This window comes from Lithobates pipiens, unplaced genomic scaffold (genome assembly GCF_037356315.1).
Source record: "Lithobates pipiens isolate NorthernLeopardFrog02 unplaced genomic scaffold, aLitPip1_a1.2 Scaffold_8, whole genome shotgun sequence".
Classification (NCBI taxonomy): Eukaryota; Metazoa; Chordata; class Amphibia; order Anura; family Ranidae; genus Lithobates; species Lithobates pipiens.
The window spans coordinates 217,660,147-217,684,575 of record NW_027507903.1 but is presented as its reverse complement, the minus strand read 5'-3'; the positions used below and the strand labels follow the sequence as shown (position 1 = coordinate 217,684,575).

General features: G+C 40.3%; 1 protein-coding gene across 1 annotated transcript in view; it reads right to left on the bottom strand.

Moving 5' to 3' along the window:
* The window catches only part of IMMP2L (inner mitochondrial membrane peptidase subunit 2), a 1,432,488-nt gene that overhangs the window by 478,923 nt on the left and 929,136 nt on the right, over positions 1-24,429 (bottom strand). Inside the window, exon 4 of the mRNA XM_077471167.1 lies at positions 13,558-13,623. Within this exon, the coding sequence (XP_077327293.1) occupies positions 13,558-13,623 (66 nt within the window). The remainder of the gene's footprint in view (positions 1-13,557; positions 13,624-24,429) is intronic.

Sequence of the window (24,429 nt, the reverse complement as noted above, 5' to 3'; positions counted from 1 at the left end):
GGGTGTTGTGTGCCTCCAGCGCAGTATACACCTGTATCTACCCTTTATTGCTGTTCTCTAAAAGAGCCATCTGCAGGAGTTAGTGGGTGTTGTGTGCCTCCAGTGCAGTATACACCTGTATCTACCCTTTATTTATGTTGTTCTCTAATACAGACATCTGCAGGAGTTAAAGGATGTTGTGTGCCTCCAGCACAGCACAATAAACACCTGTATCTACCCTTTATTGCTGGAGTTCTCTAATACAGCCATCTGTAGGAGTTAGTGGGTGTTGTGTGCCTCCAGCACAGCACAATATACACCTGTATCTACCCTTTATTGCTGGTGTTCTCTAATACAGCCATCTGCAGGAGTTAGTGGGTGTTGTGTGCCTCCAGCACAGCACAGTATACACCTGTATCTACCCTTTATTGCTGGTGTTCTATAATAAAGGCATCTGCAGGAGTTAGTGGGTTTTGTGTGCCTCCAACACTCCATACCCCAAGGTATGTCGGTTCCAGCAACCATCGCCAGCGTCTGATTTACATGGTGCAGGAATACCTAGGGGCAAGGTCAGACTTGGACAGCTTTCCCACCGAAAATCCTCTGGCTTACTGGGTCTTGAGGATGGATCACTGGCCAGAGCTTGAACAGTATGCAATTTAGCTACTGGCCTGTCTTGCATCCAGCGTTCTTTCGAAACGCACCTTCAGTGCTGCTGGTGGCTTTGTAACCGATCACAGGGTGCGCTTGTCCACTGACTCAGTTGATCGACTGACCTTCATAAAGATGAATCAGTCTTGGATCACCACCAGCTACCAAGCACCTGAAGCTGATGTAACCGAATAATTTTTTTGAAAATGTCACATCCCTCCAAGACTGCCTATGCTGAGCAACTGTCTTGTTATGTTGACTGACTATCCTCTTCCTCCTCAATGATCCCGCTGATATCTTGGAACAAGAACATTTCTGGTTCTGGGTGATGCCACCAGCCCAATTTTTCAGCCCCTGTTTAACAGGGGCGTGTAATTACAATTTTTGATGCAATGCTTTGCAGCAGGGCTCATTCCTGCACTCCAAATGGAGTATATGGAAGGGGTTGCAGTGTCGTGGCACCAGCACCAGTGCCTAAGGCCCAATTTTTCAGCCCCTGTTTAACAGGGGCGTGTAATTAAAATTTTTGATGCAATGCTTTGCAACAGGGCTCATTCCTGCACTACAACTAGAGTAAATGGTAGAGGTTGCAGTGTATAGGCCCAATATTTCAGCCCCTGTTTAACAGGGGCATGTAATACAATTTTTGATGCAATGCTTTGCAGCAGGGCTCATTCCTGCACTCCAACTAGAGTATCTGGGAGAGGTTGCAATGTTGTGGCACCAGTAAGCAGTGCCTAAGGCCCAATTTTTCAGCCCCTGTTTAACAGGGGCAAGTAATTACAATTCTAGATATAATAATTCACAGCAGGGCCCGTTCCTGTGCCCACCGAGAGTAACTGTGAGGACTTATAGTGTTCTGGCACCAGCACCACAACCACCAAAGGCCCAATTTTCCCACCACTGTTCAACAATGGCATGTAATTACAATTCTTGATATAATCGTTCACAGCAGGGTGCTCCTGCGCCCACCAAGTGTCACTTTGAGGGCTTACAGTGTTGTGGCAGCACCAGGTCCACCAGAAGATCCTTAAAAGCTACACATCATGCCGAGACCCAAAGAAATTCAGGAACAGTTGAGAAAGAAAGTAATTGAGATCTATCAGTCTGGAAAGGGTTATAAAGCCATTTCCAAAGCTTTGGGAATCCAGCGAACCACAGTGAGAGCCATTATCCACAAATGGCGAAGACATGGAACAGTGGTGAACCTTCCCAGGAGTGGCCAGCCGCCCAAAATTACCCCAAGAGCGCAGTGACGACTCATCCAAGAGGTCACAAAAGACCCCACAACAACGTCCAAGGAACTGCAGGCCTCACTTGCCTCAGTTAAGGTCAGCGTTCATGCCTCCACCATCAGGAAAAGACTGGGCAAAAAATGGCCTGCATGGCAGAGTTCCAAGGAGAAAACCACTGCTGAGCAAAAAGAACATCAAAGCTCGTCTCAATTTCTCCACAACACATCTTGATGATCTAAAAATATATAAAATGAGAAATCAACCAGCGCTAAACACAATAATTACAGTGAAAAAAGTGAAAAAATGCAGCTAGAATACTATAGGTCAAATTACCAAATCCCACATTACAAAATCAAAAAGTGACAGTACAGCGCAAATAAATACTAAATAATCAATACAAAGTCCATATAGTGAAAAATGATATATGCAGTAATCAAGAAGAATCCGCTTGTGCAGTGTGTCTTCAATCAATATATCAAGTGACGATGTGATCCCTTCACCATTGAACAAGTTGGACTCTCACCTCAACTAGTGGACCCCTGATATATCAGACAGGTCAAAAACACATGTTCCCATCAAGGGTAGATCATAAGATTGCAGCAGACCAAACGGAAGTACTCCCAGGTAAGGTTCTCCTCCGTATCATCAGATCAATGTGATATCATATATAAAAAAAGAACAAGCAAATCTAGTGCTCTCCGTTGATACCAATTTATTAAAAGCAAGTAAAAGAAAAAATTACACTCACATTTGTGTGCACTGATCTCCAGTGCTGAGTGCTAGGCAAAGAATACCATGCGTGGATCAGTGTGTCAGCTTGCGGATGACGTCACGGCGCGAGTCACGTGGTCCGTACACGTTGCGTCCCAAAAAGTAGGCGGGACTTCATCAGCGGTGACGGAATGACGTCGGACGGCCGCTTTTAAACCAACACACTAATATTGAGCCAATAGAAAGCAGAGTTGTGCGCCAGACAAGTGCCAGGGGAAGCACGTATCAAACGTGACACCGGAACACAGATCTGCGCTCAATCACAATACAAGAAAGAGAGAAAAGATGTATTTAAAAACAATACTAATAAAGAGCAAAAACAAAACCAGAGGAAAGCGCAAATATTGTCTACTAATTAGCGACACATAGCAATCCTCTAGTTATTTCCACATAAACTATGTGAAAAAAATGATATTGCCTAAAGAAGCAATGCAATATTATAGCACTGAAATAAGACCACATATGTGTGTATCTCCTAATCAGTCCAACATTACTGGCAATGAGAACCTAAAATGTAAACCCACAATGCCGCTGATGTCATCAGAAAGCTACACTGATCCACGCATGGGTTGATGAAAAATAAATATACATATAAAAAATATATATATGTACCAAATACATGTATACTAATCAAAGAAATAAAAATAAAAGTAAATGTAAAAATATATAAAAAGACAAATTAAAAAAGTAGAAATATATAAAAGGGAAAAACAATTATCTGTCCGAAATGAAACAATTTAAATCAAAATCCACGTTTAAGCCTCTCGGGGCGAGAACCCTTGTTTCATGGATCCAATAAGATTCACGTTTACTTAATTGGCGTATGAAGTTACCTCCACGCCAATGTTTGGTTACCTTCTCAATCCCCCAAAAACTCAAACTCCTGGGGTTCTGAGAATGCACCAATTTGAAATGGCGAGAAACATTATGAGTCTTGAGACCTTTTTTGATATTATTCACATGTTCGCCCAACCTCACATGTAAGGGTCTGGAAGTTCTACCAATATATTGGAGACCGCATCCACATTGTAACATGTATACCACCCCTGAAGTAGAACAGGTAATAAGTTTATCAATCTTATATTCCTTGTTATTACTCGTGGCAATAAAAGATTTTCTCCTTTTCACATTGCATTTGGAATGTCTGCATGCCGTACACCTACCACACGCGTAGAAGCCGGATAAAAAAGAGAAAAGTCTACTTTCGGTATGCACAGGAGGATCGATAACACTAGGTGCTATCTGGTCACGTAATGAAGGAACTTTCTTGTATATGAAAGAGGGCCGTGTAGGTAAAAGAGGACCCAACACACGATCCTGTTTCAGTATAAACCAGTTTTTGGCAACAACTTTTTCAAATTTTTTATACTGTACATTATAATCCAGAACCATTCTGAAATTAACTCCTTCCGTTTCTGATTCTTTTACTTTGTCTCCAACCAAGAGAGATCTATCCATCTGTTGGACCAAAGATATTTCATGTTCAAGAGCAGATCTATCATATCCTTTTTCTTGAAATTTGGAGGATAAGGTTTGGGCCTGAAGCACAAAATCATCCACACGAGAACAGTTCCGCCTTAATCTTACATACTGTCCTCTGGGGATATTGCATAACCAAGATTTATGGTGGCAGCTCCCCAGAGGAATGTACGAATTCCGATCAGTTGGCTTGAAATGATTTTTTAATACTAGCCCATCATTCACTTTGATGATCTCCAGGTCCAGAAACACCATCCGCTCTTGGCTAATATTCCATGATAACTGGATGTTTTTATCATTAGCGTTCATGGTGCTGATAAATTTATCCAAACCAAGCCGGTCACCATCCCATATAAAGATCAGATCATCAATGAATCTATTGTAACAAATTAATTCCTTGGGGCGGTTCCGAAAGACAGCATCCTCCTCCCAGTGGGCCATAAATATATTGGCCACACTGGGAGCAAACCTGCAATCTTATGATCTACCCTTGATGGGAACATGTGTTTTTGACCTGTCTGATATATTAGGGGTCCACTAGTTGAGGTGAGAGTCCAACTTGTTCAATGGTGAAGGGATCTTGATATATTGATTGAAGACACACTGCACAAGCGGATTCTTCTTGATTACTGCATATATCATTTTTCACTATATGGACTTTGTATTGATTATTTAGTATTTATTTGCGCTGTACTGTCACTTTTTGATTTTGTAATGTGGGATTTGGTAATTTGACCTATAGTATTCTAGCTGCATTTTTTCACTTTTTTCACTGTAATTATTGTGTTTAGCGCTGGTTGATTTCTCATTTTATATATTTTTGCACCAATTTACTACAATTTCAGCAGCTAATATGGATGTATTCCAATATTTGGAAAATAGAGAGGTTAAACTAAGTGATATCTTCTCACGTACCCCTATTTCTGAACAAACCCCAGATGTAGTTTTGGCCTTTAGAAAGCTTGGTCATGTTTTCGAGAAAAAGGTTAAAGCTTGGTGGGATATTGTTTCCTTTCAGCAATATATTTCAGCCAGATTAATACCACGTCGTTTAAGATGGGATGTTCCCCCTAACGATGGACTCCTTGATAGAGATTCCATGTTGGAATGGGAAGGTTTTTTCCTAAATAAAGGTTTGGAATTAATGGAATTTCTGTTGAAACGAAAGCAAAGAAAAATGACCATTTTAGAAAATCAGATTAATGAGATTAGGAACTCCATTGAATCATTTAAGGATACTCCTGATTTCATTAGACTCTCTGTTGAATTAAAGGACAAGATAGCAAAGTGGGACTTTGAGGTCCAAAATAAGAAAAAGAAAAAATTCATGAGAGACTCTGATGATTTCAATGGGGGGAATGTCTTCAAATGGCAGAAAATGAACCAAACTGAGGGAGATATCCCCCACAATGTTCCTATTGAGGTTGATGTTATGGCCCCTGTGCCCCCACCTGGCTCCCAAGGCACCCCTACTTTGGAATATCCTGTGCCTGGGCCCATTAACACTAAGAGTGGTGCTCCCAGGGGTGGTACATATAGTAAGGGACCCCGTAACAATTATGGAAGAAAAAGAGGTAGAGGTAATGGTAATCATGATAGGAATTTGGATTCCAGGGAAGTCCCTGTTAATGAATCCCAGTACTATTATGGTTATCATTCCCCTAGCAGACAGGGTGGATACCAGTCTGATTATGGTTCCCATCAGAGGGCTTCTTATGGTGGTCAACCTAGGTACTCCCTGCCTGTGTCTAATAGGTATGCACCATTACAGTATGGAGGAGCTGGAGAGGGAGGGGATTTTTCGGGTGCACAGAGTGGACCCGGAAGGGGCCCTTATATGCAACCCCCTGTCCACCAACCTATCAATCCACCATTTGCACCCCCACCTGTCCATCAGGAGTGGTGGAGACAGCAACCCTATGGAACCCCCCGGTCGGGCAATCAGGTTCGAAAAAGAAAAGAGAGAGAGGAAGGAGAGGGGGCAGGAGAGTTCAAAAAACAAAAACCCCAGTAGGAGCAGGTATTTATAACTTAAGTGGGTGCCCATTAAGTGATAATGAGTTAAAAGTTTTGGATAGGGGTTTAAAATTTGCTCCGGTTAGGAATATAAGTAAATTCCATACATATGTTAATATCCAAAAGTTTGTCAGGAATTTGAATATGAAGAAATATTTCTTATCCAACCCGGTTAGACAAGTGAAAACATTTGAAAATCAACACTCTAATCTCCGTAACAAATCTACGTTTAATCCTTTAAATACCGATAATAAGTTTCTGGAGGTTTTCAAAAATGTTGTCATAAATGATCTAGATAATCTCAAAGTACGTAATGTAAAGGACCCCCAGTATATCAAATTGGGAATGGAATCCCTTAGGAGCAGGGATGACATTATCATACGCCCCGCAGATAAAGGGGGGGGGGTTGGTTATTTTAAATAAGATTAATTATATGTCCGAAATGAATAAACTTGTCAGTGATACTGACACTTACCAAATTTTGAATAAAGATCCTATGTTGCAGTACAAGGATGAATTGCATTGGTTAATAGAAGAAGGGAAAAATAAAAACATTCTTAACAAAAAGGAGGGATCATATCTTGATCCATTATTCTGCAGAACCCCCATTATTTATAGCCTGCCAAAAATACATAAGGATTGTGTCAACCCGCCTGGCAGGCCTATTGTCAACGGTATTGACTCTATCTCCTCGAGAGTGGGTCAGTACATTGACACCTTTTTACAACCCCTGGTGTTGAAAACTAAGGCATTCCTTAAAGACACTAAACACATCATTCAAATTCTTGAATCATTAGAGATTACGGCCTCTTGTTTTCTTGTAACCGCTGACGTTGGTTCATTGTACACTATTATAGGACACAATGATGCGCGAATTTCAGTTCAGTGGGCTATGTCCACTTTTTCTGATCTGTCTGAGTGCCATAAAAAGTTTATTCTCAAATGCCTAGATTTTTGTCTGTCTAGGAATTATTTTTGGTTTAACCATCAGTTTTACCTACAAGTAAGGGGGGTTGCCATGGGGGCTAGGTTTGCTCCCAGTGTGGCCAATATATTTATGGCCCACTGGGAGGAGGATGCTGTCTTTCGGAACCGCCCCAAGGAATTAATTTGTTACAATAGATTCATTGATGATCTGATCTTTATATGGGATGGTGACCGGCTTGGTTTGGATAAATTTATCAGCACCATGAACGCTAATGATAAAAACATCCAGTTATCATGGAATATTAGCCAAGAGCGGATGGTGTTTCTGGACCTGGAGATCATCAAAGTGAATGATGGGCTAGTATTAAAAAATCATTTCAAGCCAACTGATCGGAATTCGTACATTCCTCTGGGGAGCTGCCACCATAAATCTTGGTTATGCAATATCCCCAGAGGACAGTATGTAAGATTAAGGCGGAACTGTTCTCGTGTGGATGATTTTGTGCTTCAGGCCCAAACCTTATCCTCCAAATTTCAAGAAAAAGGATATGATAGATCTGCTCTTGAACATGAAATATCTTTGGTCCAACAGATGGATAGATCTCTCTTGGTTGGAGACAAAGTAAAAGAATCAGAAACGGAAGGGGTTAATTTCAGAATGGTTCTGGATTATAATGTACAGTATAAAAAATTTGAAAAAGTTGTTGCCAAAAACTGGTTTATACTGAAACAGGATCGTGTGTTGGGTCCTCTTTTACCTACACGGCCCTCTTTCATATACAAGAAAGCTCCTTCATTACGTGACCAGATAGCACCTAGTGTTATCGATCCTCCTGTGCATACCGAAAGTAGACTTTTCTCTTTTTTATCCGGCTTCTACGCGTGTGGTAGGTGTACGGCATGCAGACATTCCAAATGCAATGTGAAAAGGAGAAAATCTTTTATTGCCACGAGTAATAACAAGGAATATAAGATTGATAAACTTATTACCTGTTCTACTTCAGGGGTGGTATACATGTTACAATGTGGATGCGGTCTCCAATATATTGGTAGAACTTCCAGACCCTTACATGTGAGGTTGGGCGAACATGTGAATAATATCAAAAAAGGTCTCAAGACTCATAATGTTTCTCGCCATTTCAAATTGGTGCATTCTCAGAACCCCAGGAGTTTGAGTTTTTGGGGGATTGAGAAGGTAACCAAACATTGGCGTGGAGGTAACTTCATACGCCAATTAAGTAAACGTGAATCTTATTGGATCCATGAAACAAGGGTTCTCGCCCCGAGAGGCTTAAACGTGGATTTTGATTTAAATTGTTTCATTTCGGACAGATAATTGTTTTTATATATTTCTACTTTTTTAATTTGTCTTTTTATATATTTTTACATTTACTTTTATTTTTATTTCTTTGATTAGTATACATGTATTTGGTACATATATATATTTTTTATATGTATATTTATTTTTCATCAACCCATGCGTGGATCAGTGTAGCTTTCTGATGACATCAGCGGCATTGTGGGTTTACATTTTAGGTTCTCATTGCCAGTAATGTTGGACTGATTAGGAGATACACACATATGTGGTCTTATTTCAGTGCTATAATATTGCATTGCTTCTTTAGGCAATATCATTTTTTTCACATAGTTTATGTGGAAATAACTAGAGGATTGCTATGTGTCGCTAATTAGTAGACAATATTTGCGCTTTCCTCTGGTTTTGTTTTTGCTCTTTATTAGTATTGTTTTTAAATACATCTTTTCTCTCTTTCTTGTATTGTGATTGAGCGCAGATCTGTGTTCCGGTGTCACGTTTGATACGTGCTTCCCCTGGCACTTGTCTGGCGCACAACTCTGCTTTCTATTGGCTCAATATTAGTGTGTTGGTTTAAAAGCGGCCGCCCGACGTCATTCCGTCACCGCTGATGAAGTCCCGCCTACTTTTTGGGACGCAACGCGTACGGACCACGTGACTCGCGCCGTGACGTCATCCGCAAGCTGACACACTGATCCACGCATGGTATTCTTTGCCTAGCACTCAGCACTGGAGATCAGTGCACACAAATGTGAGTGTAATTTTTTCTTTTACTTGCTTTTACTAAATTGGTATCAACGGAGAGCACTAGATTTGCTTGTTCTTTTTTTATATATGATATCACATTGATCTGATGATACGGAGGAGAACCTTACCTGGGAGTACTTCCGTTTGGTCTGCTGCAATCTTATGATCTACCCTTGATGGGAACATGTGTTTTTGACCTGTCTGATATATCAGGGGTCCACTAGTTGAGGTGAGAGTCCAACTTGTTCAATGGTGAAGGGATCACATCGTCACTTGATATATTGATTGAAGACACACTGCACAAGCGGATTCTTCTTGATTACTGCATATATCATTTTTCACTATATGGACTTTGTATTGATTATTTAGTATTTATTTGCGCTGTACTGTCACTTTTTGACATCTTGATGATCCCCAAGACTTTTGGGACAACATTCTGTGGACCGATGAGACAAAAGTGGAACTCTTTGGAAGGTGTGTGTCCAAGTATATCTGGCGTAGAAGGAACACTGCATTTCATAAAAAGAACATTATACCAACAGTAAAATATGGTGGTGGTAGTGTGATGGTCTGGGGCTGTTTTGCTGCTTCAGGACCTGGAAGACTTGCCGTGATAAAACGAACTATGAATTCTGCTGTCTACCAAGAGATCCTGAAGGAGAATGTCCGACCATCTGTTCGTGTACTCAAGCTGAAATGAACTTGGGTTCTGCAGCAGGACAATGATCCTAAACACACCAGCAAGTCCACCACCGAATGGCTGAAGAAAAACAAAATGAAGACTTTGGAGTGGCCTAGCCAAAGTCCTGACCTGAATCCTATTGAGATGTTGTGGTATGACCTTAAAAAGGCCGTTCATGCTCGAAAACCCTCTAATGTAACTGAATTAGGACAATTCTGCAAAGATGAGTGGGCCAAAATTCCTCCAGGACGCTGTAAAAGCCTCGTTGCACGTTATCGCAAACACTTGGTTTCAGTTGTTGCTGCTAAGGGTGGCCCAACCAGTTATTAGGTTTAGGGGGCAATCACTTTTTCACACAGGGCCATGATGGTTTGGATTTTTTTTCACCTTTAATAATAAACACCTTCATTTACAAATTGCATTTTGTGTTTACTTGTGTTGTCCTTGACTATTGTTTAAATTGGTTTGATGTTCCGAAACACTTAAGTGTGACAAACATGCAAAGGAACAGGAAATGAGGAAGGGGGCAAACACTTTTTCACACCACTGTATAGTCATCTATCCAAAGAACTATAGACAGGTGGTTACACATATTCCTAGTGGCTAGGTCCTCCATATTATTATGCAGTGAAAGTCAACATTAGCTCCAAACCTATCAGAGGTGATTGATATTGTCAACATGAATAAAACTTACAAGAAACTTCCAGCTTTCAACTCATGATCTTATGAAAATTTTCATGAAGCATGGAGTATTTAGTCAAATGTCTAACAGAGTTTATTAAAGTTTTAATGTTTATACCTCACATATGGAATGCATATGAATACTATACTGTCTAACCTCAATTCTTTCTCGATGCCTTGCAATTGTTGACCCTGCAATAACACATGTTTAAAACTAATATTTTATATTGGATAAAAAAAGAAAACAATGGAAAATTAGAATGATTTAAAGTCAGATTAAGGATTTTAAAGAAAAAATTGAGCCCTTTAAAGAAACTGAATACGGAATATGCTAAACATATAGGTGAACTCCAAAGAAAATGCAAAAGAAGGATTTAGAAAATAAAAACAAAGAAAAAGAAATATCTTTTAGGTGATTATCAGAAAAAGCAGGTGTTTAGATGGCAGGCCAATGTGGGCACAACCAACAGTGCAGCTTCTCAAAATTCACCTACTAAAGAAATAAATAGTACAGGAGACAGAAATGTGGGATTTAAAACCCCTCAGGCTCCTCAGCAGCATAATCAACCCCAACAGACTGCCATGCATACCAATAAGGTTCAGCCCCCATCGCACTGCTCAGAAAGAGAACCAGGGAATTCCCAGGGACCATCTCATAATACTAGGAGACCCTATTATAGTCAGTATGATAATAGGGGATATAATAATAATGGAGGCAGACCACTATACCATGGAAATCCACAGAACCATGGTAACTGAAATAGAGATTATCAAGGGAACAGCTATCAGGCAAGAGGAAACTATTCAGGGAATGCTCCATATTATAGGGGTTAAAATCCACAGGGATACCAATATAGGACACCTCAAAGAGAAGGACCACTGCATATATAGAGGTCTACCACAGGGTGAATACCATCACCAGGGAGGACCACCTCCTTATAGGGGACCACCTCAGGGCGATGGACATTATTATTCACCCAAAACCACAAAGACCTAGGTTTGAAAGACAGTCTACAGACCAATATGAAGTAACCACCTACAATAGTTACCAACCCTTATATGATATACCCAACCATGAAATTCCACCAAGGGATTCCCCCAGGAAAGAAAGAAATATAGAAAAGGGGAGGACAAGTAGAAAGGAAGATACAACAAGAAAAGAAGGTGGGAAGATTAGGTGAGGGGATATATAACGTATAACCTTAGTGGCACTAATCTAACCAGGGAAGAGACATTAACCTTATACAGGGGAATCAAATATGCGCCTAAAAAGGATCTAAATAAATTTGGGACCTACATAGGAATCCAAAAATCTGTACGGAAACTTAATGTGAAAAGAAATGACTCTCAAAATCCAATGGAAAGGGCAGCATTAGAGGGGAGTTATACTCAATTAAGGGACAACTCTGTATTTGACCCCCCAAATAGTGAACAACAAATATGCTGACATGTTTAAGAAACTGGTCACCGCTGATTTAGAACAATTACCCATTAAAAAAGTGTACGAGCAGAGGGACATAAAAAAGGGTCTTAGGTCATTGGAGAACAGGAAGGACATTGTCATATGCCCAGCGGACAAGGGGGGAGGGATTGTTGTGTTATCTACTGAGCAGTAGTAGACAAAAATGAATAAAACTCTAGAGGATTGGGCTACATATCAGACATTAAAACCCAATCCCACTAAACAATTCAGAAATGAGCTTAAATCCATTGTTCGATATGGAGCCGAGAGGGATATATTGAAAAAAAAGGAAGAGAAATACTTGGTACCTACGGTTTGCAGAATACCAGTTATTTATTATTAAGGATGAGCCCGATGTTTAAGTCGAACAATTCTTTGGGGTGTTCACAGCAAATTTGAAAGCCGTGGAACAGCCTTTAAAAGTCTATGTGAGAAATCAAAATCCCTTCTCTCGCCACCTAGTTTACTATAGCAGGTATATTGATGATATGATTGTAATCTGGCATGGAGATACTAACATGATCCAAGAATCTTTCCAAGACTAATAACAACCCATTTGGTTTGGTTTGGGTTTTCTCATTAGAGGCATACATTCCATGCTCTGGATCCCATTTATTGCTATCTCTGTGTCTTTCTATGGTTTCTCCCTTTGTTCCCCATTCACATTTATTCCAGGCTATTTTCACTCTCTCGCCATCTGGTTTACTATAGCAGATATATTTAACATTTAATATGTTTTGTTATTCATTCATTATTTTGTGGACTTTTTTTTAATTTTTCATTTGACTTTTAAATCAAAACCTCTTTTTTAACAACATGATATATTGTGTTTTACTTAACCGCTAGTTCCCTCTACACACCTGGTTATAAAGGGGTTAATTGTAGTGTTCATTTAAACCCAGAGAATAGCTTAGTCAAGCAGGCTGATGAAGGAGGCATGGCCCTCCCTCCAAAACGCGTTTCAATTAGCTAGTTCGACTCCAGACTAAACAGTGTTCTGGCAGCTCCCATCACCGAGAGGTTCCCCCAGCGTCTTCCCGTCTCTGCACATCCACCCGCAATGGATGCTGCTACACAGTAGCTGCTGTACAGACCTGGATCCCTAGAGTTGACACCTAGCACTTCCCACATACCTGTCTTTCTGGACACTATTATTTATGTTTTATTCATTGTTCTTACTCAATAAACATTACTGCACTATTGGCAATTTTGACGCTTCTCTCTCCTCCCCCCTTCTTATTTTTACAGCAGCTGGTCTCCTATCCGGCCACTGCGACTGCCTCACCTCCTCCATGCAGTGTTTTACAGAGACTCTTTGAACTCAATTATCTACTAGTCTCTTTTTCCTCCAGGACTATTGTTTCAACTTCCTTTATAAGAAAATTAGTTTCTAACTGGGTTAATATCACCAGAGTTTCTTTGCACTTGACTATATAACCCAGGTGAACACCATACACAGTCAGATTTTTCTTTCTTAGAATTCCATGGTCTGCTGTCAACATGTGCAGTGAATGCTGAGTAGAACATTTAGTGTTTTATTTCTTATACATACAGTAATAATACATATGACACATTTTTGAATAATAGAATCAATCTTTAGATTAAGACTTACTTTACAATATCTCCTTCCAGACCAATCACTCGTTTAATAATCTTCTGTTCAGGGTTCTTTGGAGACCTAAGAAAAAAAGGGATATTATTTTGTTAGCAATGATTAATGTCATGTTGGGGAAAATGAAGCAATGTTCCATAAGACAGACAATATTCAAATAGTTTTTTCAGTCTACTGTTAACATTGTATCAGTCCAATTTTGGTGCGTTTGGTGGGATGCCAGATTATAACAAAGAAAAAAAATGACACCCCTACCTATTTGATTATTAAATGTATGTTATCCTCTGATGATGATCATAGATTAAGGTATCATCACTGAAAAACTAGAGTCCAATTTAATTACAGAAATAAATTTCCTGTTAATATATGGCATAGTCATGAATACATCCATGCATTTCCTAGAAACATTCAGCAGCTCCGCAGGTACATTTATAAATAATGTTTTATACACTATACATAGAGGTAATAAATTAACTTCATATCATAGTAATATCCAATTTAAATAATGTGCAAAGTCTTTCTATTGTTAGGCAACTAAATACTAGTAAACAATTGAAAATACAAACTGAAAGGGTTATACTTTCAGACAAGAACAGTGAACAGTGCCTTTTGATTTTCTGTTTGTCAGTAATTCAAATACTAGTTATATGTAACAGGACATATTTGACAGCGGTAATGATGGCAATTCAGTGTTTGACCTGCTTACCCACTGTCCATTTGGCAGGCTGGATGTGAGAAGGGACATAGTAATTTACAATATCCACAAGGCTGAATCAGGAAACCAAACAGCTGAACCAGAAAATAAAAATGACATCTACTTTGCTGTAAAGTCATGTTTTAGGTGCATGTGTGTGGTGCATTTTACTTGCGTTACTAATGAACGCTATGTAATGCATGTTTTGCTCTAAACCACAAGTTTCAGCAAGCAGGACTTTTTCCAAAGTATTGACATGCAAAGCAGCTGAAACATGCAGATGTGGTTGGGGACCAATTGATAATGATTTCTGCTAGTTATTTCCGCTAATTCACATCTGCGTTTCTTGGGTCAGTGCCATAAATAGCACATACCATTCGTATTTCCGAAAAGCTCACAAGTATTTTCAGTGGTAAAAAATATCTTAAGAAATGTAATTCTATTTTTCTTTTTACACATCTGTGTAGTTCAATGATAACCAATAAAATTGCACTTTCCAAAGGCATCTCATTGAATTACATATGATGTTTTAAATCCCTTCAACATGACAGCAACCTGCGAAGAGACAAGATGTCACTCTTTCAATCACTAGGTTAAAACTATTGGGGCAAAAATATTTATTAAATTTGCAATATTACAGTCATACAAACACTTTTTGAAATTTAGGATGAGTACACTGTATGCAGAAAGCTTTGAGTTTATATGATACTCTTTATTGGCTAACTTAAGTTATTAAAGATGCAAGCTTTTGATCTCTTCAGGTTTTATACGATTCTGAAAATGGTTCTAAAACTCACAGTGTTACAAGGAGGAGCAATGAAATATAAATATTTTTTAAAACACAACTTTTTTCTTGATAGACTTGAGTAGTAAAACACTATTGTAAAGAGCAACTAGGTAATTTTAGGTGTAATCTGATTGCACATTCTCTGTAAAATTTCCTTTAGATTTACCAAAACTATACAATAGGAGGACACACCATCTATCCAACCACTCTGTATCTAATGGCAGGCTCTTGCACTACATCTGGGGTGTCCCCAAGGAGTTTAGCATGTAGCCTGTGCCCATCTGAAGGGACACTGGGGAAGCCAGGCAAATGTACGTGTGGAAAAATGCTGAGGGTGCTGTAAAAACATAGTTGATGGGTGAAGGTGTGTTAAAGAGGAAGTAAACCCTGATGGGTTTACTTCCTCTTTCATTCCCTGCAAAGGTAAAGCATAATGGACTACTATACATCGCATAGTAGTCCATTATGTGTCACTTACCTGACACAGGAGCCAGCGAAGTCACCGCTGTTCCCTTGTGTACGGAGCCTCCATCTTCTCGTGGGCCTTGCTGCTCTGGCTCTGTCATTCGACGAAACCACGATGATGTTACTCCCGCGCATGTGCACGGGAGCCGCCACTCGTAGCATATTGCCTTTGACAGCGGCGCGCTCAGTGCGCCTGCGTGCCACTGTCTACAGCGCATGCGCCGTAGACACCTGTGCCTGTGTTTTGGCAAATATCTCCTAAACCGTGTAGGTTTAGGAGATATTTCTTGGACCTACAGGTAAGCCTTAATCTAGGCTTACCTGTAGGTCAAAGTGGTTTGTAAGGGTTTACAACCACTTTTTTGAATTCAGCTGGTAAACTCCTTCCCGTGTCTTACTGGTTTATCTCTCCTACATCTAATGTCAGGATGTGATGAAGCTTTCTAAGAAAACCAGAAAGGGCTAAGGTGAGGCCTTATTCTCAAAGAAAATTTGTATTTTTCTGCAACCAAGGCACATTAATGGTATATTGATACATAGGGGAGATGGATCATAGAAAGAAAAAGGCGAACTTAACCTTTAAGTTGCACTGTGCTTTGATGAATGTGTGACCATCTCTGGTTGCCTAGCTCAGACATGAGAAGTGGAAGAAAAATGTGCTATGCTGGTAGAGACATGCCCAAAAAGACTTCCAGCTGTAATTTCAGCGAAAGGTGGTTCTAAAAATTATTGACTCTACTGAATACAAATGCACCCCACACTTTTCACATATTTATTTGTAAAAAAAATTGAAAACGATTTACCAATTTCCTTCCACTTGACAATTATGTGCCACTTTGTGTTGGTCTATCACAAAATCCCAATAAAATACATTTGAGCCATGAAAAAATGTGGAAAATTTAAATGGGTATGAATACTTTTTCAAGGTACTGCAAAGCTGAAGACAGCAGATATACAATTAAAACGTATGTAGGGAGAATTGTTTCATCCCTGTGTATCATCTGAGGCTGTTCACTTCACTGGGTATATGTGAGGGTTTACATCTGCTTCAGGCTGCATTCACAGCTGAGCGTTTTCAGCTCATAAAACGTTCGTAAAACACCCGAAAAAAAATGCCTGAAATATGCCCAACAAGCAAAATCCCATTCATTTCAATCGCACTTGTTCACATCTGAGAGTTTTGTCACCTGGATCAAAATACCTGAAAAATGCCCTTAGCTCAAAAAAAGAACATGAGCTTCTTTGGGGCAGATTACAAGCATTTGTCTGTCTTTTACATTGATAACCTGAACAAATTAGTGGCAAAAATGCGGCAAAACACAGTAAAAATTAGCGACTATGAAACGCTCAGGTGTGAATGCAGCCTTAAGGTCTCCACTCAAGCTCCTGCAAATTTATCAGCGTTTCCTGTAATGAATGCTGACTGGGCAAGAGTCTGTCTAATGTCACACATACTGAGGATTTTCATAGAGAAAGGTCATAACCACTGCACACCTAGCAAAGCCTTTAGTAAACAGGTAAAAGCAGCCTCAGCCAGGCCTCAAGCTGTCTGAGGCTTCTTTCACCTATTCTTTCACCTATTTACTAATGGCTTTGCTAGGTTTGTAGTTTGTGGGACATTTCTCTATACGGAGTTCTGCTGTGGCAAATACATTTCTCATCAAGTCTCCCAAGACCTCTTGTTCTATCCTCCCATGCTCACCTTCAGGACTTCTCCTGAGCATCGTTGATCCTATGGAGCTCCCTACCCCAATCTGTCCAACTATCTCCTACTCTATCCATTTTAGATGATTCCTGAAAACCAATCGCTTCAGGGAAGCCTTCCCTGCCCCCACCTGAGACCCCTTTCACACTGAGGGCGGTTTGCAGGCGCTATATTGTTAAAAATAGTGCCTGAAAAACGCCCTTAAACAGCTGCTCCATGCATTTCAGTATGAAAGCCCAAAGGGCTTTCACACTGGAGCAGTGCGCTGGCAGGGCATCAGAAAAAGTTCTGCCAGCAGCTTCTTTGCAGTGGGGAAGGAAAGATGAACTCACAGCTCCTCCACCACTGCTCCCCTTTGAAATCAATGGCGCAGTGCTGCGATACCACCGGAAAAACACTGCTCTGGCTGCGGTTTGTGGGTGGATTTAACCCCTTTTTGGCCACTAGCGGGGGGTTAAAACTGCCCCACTATCGGCCGAACAGCGCTGCTAAAACGACGGTGCAGTGTGAAAGGGCTCTTACAACTGTACTTTTATTTTTTCCATCAGCTCATCCCCCATAGTTACTACCTTTTGTATCACCTGATCCTCCCTCTTAGATTGTAAGCTCTAATGAGCCCCTTAGGGCTCTCTGATTTCTCCTTGTAAAGTGCTGCGCAAACATTTGGCACTATATAAATCCTGTATCATAGTATTAATAATAATATATGTTCAGCACAATATACTGGCTGTGGAAACTCAATTAAATATAAGATTTCATTTAAACAGAAAGTTTTATTCACACAAAAAAACAGAATCTTGCACAGACAATGTATGTAAAGTTAAAATTAAGTCAGATTTGGAGTTGCATAGCAAATTAATTGTTTTGCAGTTTTCATGGTCCTATCATGACAGGTAAAATATGGTAAATTTATCTTTACTAGAGACATAAACAAAGCAGAACAGAAATTACCTAAGTGCTGTGTAATATGCAAGCATTATACAAAAAAAAAAGAGGAATAAACAAGTAAGTCCATTAAACCTTCTCATGTAATTAAACATGAATTGGAAAACTATCCACAAAAATAGCCATTCTCCAGACCTCTGATACACTTGACTGTCTTTTTAAATCCATCCATAAGCATTACCAGTTGATTAGCATGTAAACTATGTAAGCTAATTACTGACCTCAGTGTTAATTCACACTCACTCAGCAATAATTGTAATGACCTTCAATGAGCATCAACTTAAATCAGACTGGAGAATATTCAATCACTGAGTGGTCACATTTTGCCGATAATAATATCGTACATTTAAAACTTTGATTTATCAAAGTTGCTCCAGGGAAACCTTTGCATATAAATTATGCTCCTTCTAAAGGTCTTAATATAAGATTAGAAAAAGTAATTTAATGAAAGTGTTAAATTAAAGATTTTAGAGTAAAGCTTTCACTCACTTAAATTAATAGAGTTAATAGTAACTATCAAAGTAATGCTTAATAGGTGAGTATTTGTCAATTGATCATGTTATGAATTATGTATATTTCCTTCTATGATAGAAATGCATCCCACAAAAATGTATACTTATTATAAATATATTTAGGTAGAAGGAGAGGCAAAACACTAATGCCGCGTACACACGATCGAATTGTCCGGTGGACTAGGTCCACCAGACCACAGTACGCTGGACGATTCGATTGTGTGTGGGCTCCAGCGGACTTTTTCATCGTAAAGTCCGGCAGACTTAGAAAGTAGTTTTGACTCAAAATTTGTCCGCCGGACTTGGCTTTCAGAGGACAATCCATTCGTCAGTGTGCTAGTCAGGCGGACTAAGAATAACGCATGCCCTGAAGCAAGTACGAGAAGGAAGCTATTGGCTACTGGCTATTGAACTTCCTTTTTCTAGTCCTGTCGTACGTGCTGTATGTCATCACATTAGAAATCGCCGGACTTTCGGAGTGTCCGTGTGTGGCCTAGTCCATTCGAATTGGTCCGGTGGATTGTTTGCCGGACCAATTCCGCCGGACAATTCGATCGCGTGTATGGGGCATTACACATATTTTAATTGTTTCTTCCCCGTTGCTCTGTATTCAGTGCATACATTGTTGACTGGTGGGGGTCAACTGTCCAATGGCCACAAGCTATGGACTCCAACAGGATGATGTCATGCTCTAGAGCAGTGGTTCTTAACTGCTGTCCTTATGACCCCCTAACGGGCCAGATTTTAAGTATTACCTTGGGGTGATGCAGACTAGAATACTACAAACATTAAGCCACAAATGAGCCATAATTCAGTTATCTTGCAAACCTGGCCTATTAGTGGGTGCTGAGGACAGGAATTGGGAACCCCTGCACTACAGGAACATTGTCGGCTGTGCACAGAGCAACATTTTCTGGAGCTTTGCAGTCAGGTGACCACAATGAAAATGTGTGCAATGAATACAGAGCAATAGGTAGGCAACATAGAAGATGTGATAGTGGTTTGCCTTCTACTTTAGAAGATATTTATAAAAGGTCGAAACTGATATTTCACTTTTTGTGAGAAATATGAATTCTGACACTTTTACCTACTTATAAACCCACCCAATTTATTTTCTCTTTCACTAGAAGTTGGCATATTTCCCCAGATCTTTCACATCTTTGTTCTGAAGGAAAAAATGAAGGCTGACATTGCTGAGCAAATCCGTAAAATTCCTAATTCCCTGGATGTAATTCTGATCTTATGGCTTTAATAGTTTTAGTATTATTGACCGACCGTGTTTCCCGGAAAATAAGACCTACCCCAAAAGTAAGACCTACTGTGATTTTCGGTGAGGGCTCCAATATATAAGCCGTACCCCAAAAATAAGCCCTAGTTTAAGGTGGTTGTGGGATTCTGGGGTGCACTGCATTGCAGTATTGTATGGTGTGGACTGCGTTATGTTTTTCTTGGGGGTCTCGGGCCACCCTCCCTCTACAGTATGCGGAGCGAGGAGGCGAGCTCTGGCGGGTCATGGGAGTGCTGAACAGTGATCAGCTGATCTCCTACTGATCTCCCTTTGCTCTCCTCTTCTGCCAGCTTTCAGTGGGGGATCTCGGCCCCCCTCCCTCTGCAGTGCTCGGAGTGGGGAGCAGTGCTCCAGTGGGTCACGGGAGTTGTTCTGGGACAGGATGGTTGGTGCGAGTGGCTTGCAGAGACATGCACAATTTTTTATTGTGTAATGCAGTGCATTCTGGAGTTTTACAACCGCTTTTACTTGGTTCCACTGGCCACTGGGAATTCCAGACAGGCGGGGGGGAGATAGGGAAAGAAGAAAGCACATGACAAGCCCTACCCCGAAAATAAGCCCCACTGAGTCTTTTGTTTTTCCAAAATCAATATAAGACCCGGGCTTAACTAATACTTTCAAAACAGAGTTCAGTAATAGCAGGCTCAATATTTATTTCAGTATAAGTTATCTATAACATTTCAATGTCTTATGTGGAAAATGTATTTATAAAATAGGGCAAATTAAAACCAAACAGCATTTATTTTTCCTATCTTGTAAGTAGTTAATCAAGTACCAGACAAGATCATGAGTGGCAGTGCTGGGGGGAGATGAGTGGCAGTGCTGGGGGGTGAGTGACAGTGCTAGGGGGGAGATGAGTGGCAGTGCTGGGGGGAGAAGAGTGGCAGTGCTGGGGGGGAGAAGAGTGGCAGTGCTGGGGGGGAGAAGAGTGGCAGTGCTGGAGGGAGATGGGTCGCAGTGCTATGGGGGAGATGGGTTGCAGTGCTACGGAGGAGATGAGTAGCAGTGCTGGAGGGGAGGTGAGTGACGGTGCTAGGGAGGGAGATGAGTGGCAGTGCGGGGGGATGGAATCAGCGGTGGTGGTGGGGACTGGGTTCAGTAGCAGTGGTGAGTACTGGGATCAGAGACAATTACTTGCTGTCAGTGTCCACTCACTTTCAGTTCCCCCTGCATTGCTCCGTGTCTCTCTCAGCTCCCTCCACTCCATGTGTCTCCACTGACATATGTTAGGAGATGAGTCGCAACTGCCTGCAGCTCCTCCCCATTACTGTACTGGGTCAGCTGACTCTATTTTAGATTCGGCAGAGAGACTGTGTGAGTGGTCCGCTGTGCTGTGCAGTAAGTGTCCCTTTTCCGACCGGGGTGTAACTAGAGAAGCCAGCTGCCCCCCCCCCCCCCCCCACAGTGGCAGAACACCAGGGCACAGTCGCATTCTCTTCAGAACCATTTGGTGAGCCCAGGCTAATATTATGGAAAAGCACTGGCAGTGATTAGCATAGGAGTAAGCAAAGGGCAGCGCTGGAGCATGGAGAAGGGTTGGGAAAACGATTTTGTTCCATTATTTACTAGAAAGGCCTTTTCTTTTCTTTCTTTTTTTACTTTCTGTGAGCTACTCAGCCTCAATAATTCTTAAATTAAATAATTAGAAAGTCTCACTGTAGCAAATGCATCTTGTTCACCTTTTAGAAATTCATCATGGTAGTGATTCCACTGGTGCAAAAAGGGGAAGAAAACAATATTTTTTTCTGAGCTGGACCCCAATCTTGGGACTTTTCGTAGTTGCTGCCTTTGCTATGCCATGATATTACAACATTTCATGGGAAGTTTTCCACATTTAGTGTATTCAAAATAAAAAATATGACTATCAAATATTACTACTCACCTGGTAGCTGCTATTCAAAATGTTTCCTCTTAAATGTCCCATTCAAGTTTCCAACCTTAATTTCATTGATATTCAAAAGCACCACTCCAATCAATTAAACTGTTTGTCCAGATAGCATCAACAAGACAATAAATTAGGGATTAGAACATATTCACATGGTTAAAGGGGTCATGTTCAAATTGTGATTAAAATTCTCAATGATATGCTGCAAACCATAGGAAAAAATATACTTCAAATCTCCTGAGAAAGTCATTCCTGATATGGTACCAACTTGCCAAAAAAATAAAATAAAAAAAAAGCTTGTACTCAAAATGAAGATCTGATAGGATCCAATTAAAAAAGTAATACCAATTAAAATGACACGGTTTCTAGTTATCCAATTCTCATATAATTGCAAACACTACTATAAAAATATTCTTAATTACAAATAATTAATAGGGATAAACTGAGAGACCATAACATGTTGCTATTATTCAGAAGTAAATGTTAATGTCAACTCAATCTAACCTTCCAATTGACTAACTTTCAAAGTACATTAAGAAACTGCTTAAAATGCAGATAAAGTAAGAAGAGTAGTTATGTGAACTTGACCTGATTGTTGTTAACAGGAAAACTATTTGCTGTTTAAACTATCAATTTAACCTTTCTTGGTGATTTTTTCCTTTTTTTTGTTTTTGTCCTAATGCAAATCTCTGGATAACCAGCAGAAATATTTATACACCATTTGACCTGGCACAAGATTTGCGATTTTGTTCACCCAGTCTTATGATTTACACGCATTTGTCATACAGCACAACAAGCTAGGTAAGTCACTTATTGCCTGGTTTAGCAATGCAGATCCTGACTCACTCGCTGTTAATTAAACAGTGAATCGGTATAATCCTTTCTGTTAAAATGATGTGCAGGGAGCTGACCCAGGCATCTGCCAGAGGTGTGTATACCGCATGGCTAGCCGAAATTACAAATCCTTTATTAAGTAAAGCAGGCAGTAAGCATATGCAGTAGGCAGTAAACATGTGTATTTTAAATGTCCAACTTGCCTGGAATTCAACTTTAATTACTGTGCTGCTTTTGTACTAGAGATTTTCATTTGCATTTTGCAATGTGCCAATGCCTCCTCGTTGATCTTAATTGTATACAGTAGAAATATTGTTCTCTATACTTGTTCCAGATATGGCTCATCAAATATCAAAGCCAATCAGCCTTGGAGCAAAATGTAAACTGTAATTCTATGAAAAGTGGAAAAAGCTTAGACAAAGTGGGTGTGATATAACTTTTTCAACTTTTTTTTTTTTTTCATTTTTGAGGAAACATCTTTGGCTATACCCAATGCAAAGGCTGCAGAGATCCCAAAAGTAGTATCTGGTTTTAATCTACTGGGGGCCTCCTAGTACCACTCAGCTAAGTATAGCTTTGTTCAATTTCTGGCTCACTTCATCGGTAAGAACTGGAGTTGCTTTTAAGTAGAATGCTGTGCTTCATGCACCCTGTCTGACAAACCAGCAGTAGAAGTGGTATTTCACAGGTTTTTGCATTCTATAATGTTGCACACTGTATAATAACCCCACAGTTAGCACACTACATGGCTTTCAGACACCTCTGACCAGAGTTTTTGTAGAAATCAGCAATTCAATTCTGTGGAATTATTATTATAAACAATTTATATAGCGCCAACAGTTTACGCAGCGCTTTATTTATTTATTTATTTATTTCAGTTACTTATATAGCGCCATCAATTTACGCAGCACTTTACATATACATTGTAAAATCACATCAGTCCCTACCCTTAAGGAGCGTACAATCTAAGGTCCCTAACTCACATTCATACATACTAGGGACAATTTAGACAGGATCCAATTAACCTACCAGCATGTCTTTGGAGTGTGGGGGGAGGCCGGAGTGCCCGGAGGAAACCCATGCAGGCACAGGGAGAACATGCAAACTCCGGGCAGGTAGTGCCATGGTTGGGATTCGAACCAGCGACCCTTCTTACTGCTAGGCAAAAGTGCTACCCACTACACCACTGTGCCGCCCAATGTGCTTTACAATGTATATGGGGGACAACACAATTACAGTACAATACAAAAGGTACAGGAGATCCCTGCTCGTAGAGCTTACATTCTAAAGGGAGGGGGTGGTGGTACAAAAGGTAATAGCTGCAGAGAATAATTTGATGGGGGTGGCTCGGGGACAGTTAGGTGGGTGTGGGATAGGCTTCCCTGAATAAATGAGTTTTCCGGGAACTCTTAAAGGTGGACAGGGTAGGGGCTGAGCGGACAGACTGGGGCAGGGAGTTCCAGAGGATGGGAGAGGCTCTGGAGAAGTCTTGAAGTTGAGCATGAGAGGAGGTAACAAGGGAGCTAGAAAGCAGGAGGTTTAAATCAATGTACATCTTATGCAATGAAAAACATAAAGGTGCAGGTAGGAGGGTTTATATTGCATTTTAATACTTGGGGATATATTTAAAAATGTCTATAGAATAGCGAATAATGTTTTTTTAGGAAATACACAAAAGTTGTAAAAAATCGAATTAGCATTTAAAATAATATTATCACATACTGGTGTCCTGTGAGATCATTATACATTGTCATGTA